Source organism: Alligator mississippiensis, chromosome 1, assembly GCF_030867095.1.
Source record: "Alligator mississippiensis isolate rAllMis1 chromosome 1, rAllMis1, whole genome shotgun sequence".
Lineage (NCBI taxonomy): Eukaryota > Metazoa > Chordata > Crocodylia > Alligatoridae > Alligator > Alligator mississippiensis.
The window spans coordinates 482,872,299-482,875,364 of record NC_081824.1 but is presented as its reverse complement, the minus strand read 5'-3'; the positions used below and the strand labels follow the sequence as shown (position 1 = coordinate 482,875,364).

Sequence of the window (3,066 nt, the reverse complement as noted above, 5' to 3'; positions counted from 1 at the left end):
TATAATAGGGGGGGATGTTACATGCATTTCCAGGAACAAGATGTCATTCCTCCAGCACAGGAAAAAAGCAGATCTGTCCTTCAGTAAATACCAGATGTAGCTGCTGCTTCCCCGTGCCTGAGAAAATGATTTTTCTGCTGAAAGGTTCATCTAAGCTGTATCCCAACTATAGAGAGAGTCAAAGAAAAAGCATAACAAAGAAACGTATGCCTTACTGACTTGCTGGATCGTTAGGGCCAAAACAAGCCTTCCAGAAGACCTTAGGTCACGAGATTTTGAAAATGATCCATTATTGCTTCAATATATCTGTTTTCCTCTCCTCTATAGGTGCCTCCACCTAGTAACTTCCAGGGCAGGTCTTCTCCAGTGCATCATGTCGTGTCTCAGCGGCAACAACTCCACCCTGTTCATGTTCATCCTGACGGGCATCCCCGGGCTGGAAGCAGAACACTCCTGGCTCTCCATCCCCTTCTCTTCCATTTACCTTGTCGCACTGGTAGGGAACTGCACGATCCTGTTTGTCATCAAGACGGACTCCAGCCTGCATGAGCCCATGTACTATTTCCTCTCTGTGCTGGCCCTCACCGATCTGGGCTTGTCGCTCTCTACAATGCCAACGGTGCTCAAAATATTCTGGTTGAACTCCAGAGAAATTGGCTTTGAAGCCTGCTTTGCTCAGTTGTGTTTTGTTCACTTTTTCTCCTTTGTAGAGTCCTCCGTGCTCCTCGCCATGTCCTTTGACCGCTATGTTGCTATCTGCAAGCCTCTGAGATACACCTCCATTCTCACCAATGCCAAAATCGCCATGATAGGCCTGGCTATTCTGGGACGGAGCACATTTCTGCCACTGCCGCTAGTGCTCATGCTGAGAAGGTTGCCATTTCGTATGTCCCGTGTGCTGTCCCATCCGTACTGTCTGCACCAGGATCTGATGCGGCTGGCATGTGCAGACACCACATTCAACAGATTGTATGGGTTAGTTCTAGTTTCCCTTATAATGATATTAGACCCTTTGCTCATTGTGATGTCCTATGCTTTGATTTTTAAGACAATCCTGGGCATTGCATCCTGGAAGGAACGTCTGAAGGCCCTCAACAACTGTCTGTCCCACATCTTTGCTGTGCTAGCACTCTACATCCCCATGATTGGCTTATCTCTGGTGTACCGGTTTGGCCACCACGCTTCTCCACTGGTTCATGTCCTCATGGCAAACATCTACCTTCTTGTCCCCCCTGTGCTAAACCCCATCATATATAGTATTAAAACGAAGCAGATCCGCAAGGGGATTGTCAGAGTCTTCGTGGAAAGGAAGGTGTGACTGAGAGAAGTTCACTTCTAAGGGACATCTCCCTGTGATATAATGATGATGAGGACACCCTTGCATGTCTTTGCTGCACTCTGGGAGAAGAAATTCAAGATCGCTCTTCAGCTGGAAAACATGCATACTGCCAGGTTTGACTCTCCCCACATCCACAAGCTATAAGGGGACTCATGGTGGTGAGTTGTGTGGTCCAGTCTCTTTAATGACAGACTTTTCAACTGAGTTGATGTCAGGCCCTGGTGAACCACTTCCATGGGTTCATGGATAGGACAGAAGGGAGCATGGGAAAAACCTGGGCTTAAATCCTATGTATCAGCACCTGTTCAATTGGGGTCTCAGAACGTGCTACACTGGGCTTCATTCACCAGTGATGGGCTGAACTTTATGTTCTTGGTTTCATTTTTCAGTCCCTGCCTAATTAAGGAGCTCATCAAAGTGCAGGAGTGGCGAGAGTTTATCAAATATTATGCTATTTATTTTCTTCCTTTTGTGAGTTAAGCCAGTGAGGAACTTTCTTTAAAAAAAAAAAAAAAAAAGGCTCTGAAGAAAAGTGGAAAACAAATCATCATTCCCACTATTCTCATACTCCTCATTTTTTCTGGTTGTTTTCCATCATAAATACACGCTTCTTCATTTGTGGTATTTATAGTGTGGGTATATCCCTTATATAACATATTCATTAATGATGGTGTGATGAAAGCACTGACAATCCCCTGAGAAATATTGTTCAGTTTTGTACTTGTACTCCCCTCTCTCTCTCAGTTCCTTAGATTGTAAGCTCCCTGGGGCAGGAACCACATTTTTGTTCTGGCGTCCTTCCATGGCTACTACAATGGGTCTTGTGTTCTGCAATAACACACATGATAACGATCATAGCTTCTGCTGTCTTACTGGATATCTTAAATGCTCTTACAAGATGATAATACATTAAACTCTGAACTTTCCTGACCATTTTAATCCATTCTGAAGCTCCTCCGTGCTCTTTTAAAAAAAAAATATTTATTTAGTTATTTATTTATTTTACACATAAGTGACCGAAAAGTACTGGATAAGATTTATTGATGTCTTTATAATGATGTCAGCACTTTCTCTTGCTAAACACACTAAAATGACTTGAGACAACAACCGGCGTTGTGAAGCATTCCTTGACCAGCATAATTCAGTGTGCAGAAAGGAGCAGGGCAGTAAACAAAAGCAGGAGATGCATAGAGAACAGATAGGAAATCATTTTAAGAAAGCTGTAATGCAATTGCATCTATCACTGGGCTGTGCTTCCATGAATTATTGTGGTTAACCCACGGAGAGAGGAGAGATTAAAACCAGGGAGCGGCAAGGTTTGCTGTCAGGAGTTCAGATGACTAGAGTCATGCAGTGTGTTTATCGGGAGGGGCTGGAAGTACGAAGCCCGTGAAAGAGAGAGAGGAAATTGAAAAGCTGTAAGATTGCTGAATGCATTATGAATAGCCCTGGACGGTGTCAGCTGTATGTCATAAGAACATGGGGCTGGAAGGGTCTCCATGGTCATCACATCCAGTCCTCTGCTGTTGCATTGGACAGTATGAAGACAGGCTGATTGAAACTCTATCTAAAACCCGGTGAGGTGCTTTTCCTCCCACTGCTCCTATCCACAGGCTGTTCCATGACTTCCCTGCTTGCATGGTTGGAAACCTCCCTTTAAATTCAATTTCCTTGAGATCAGTTTGGTCCTATTTTCTCTTTTGCCAACACTGTCCTCTAGCTTTCCA

The 3,066-nt window shown here is 44.3% G+C and overlaps 1 protein-coding gene across 1 annotated transcript; it reads left to right on the top strand.

The window, feature by feature from the left end:
* The first annotated feature begins 332 nt into the window (after nucleotides 1–332).
* LOC102565507 (olfactory receptor 51Q1) lies at nucleotides 333–1,795 on the top strand. Its single transcript, XM_059723486.1, has one exon. The coding sequence runs from the start codon at nucleotides 374–376 to the stop codon at nucleotides 1,316–1,318; it is 945 nt and encodes a 314-aa protein (XP_059579469.1). The 5' UTR covers nucleotides 333–373; the 3' UTR covers nucleotides 1,319–1,795.
* Nucleotides 1,796–3,066: the final 1,271 nt, after the last annotated feature.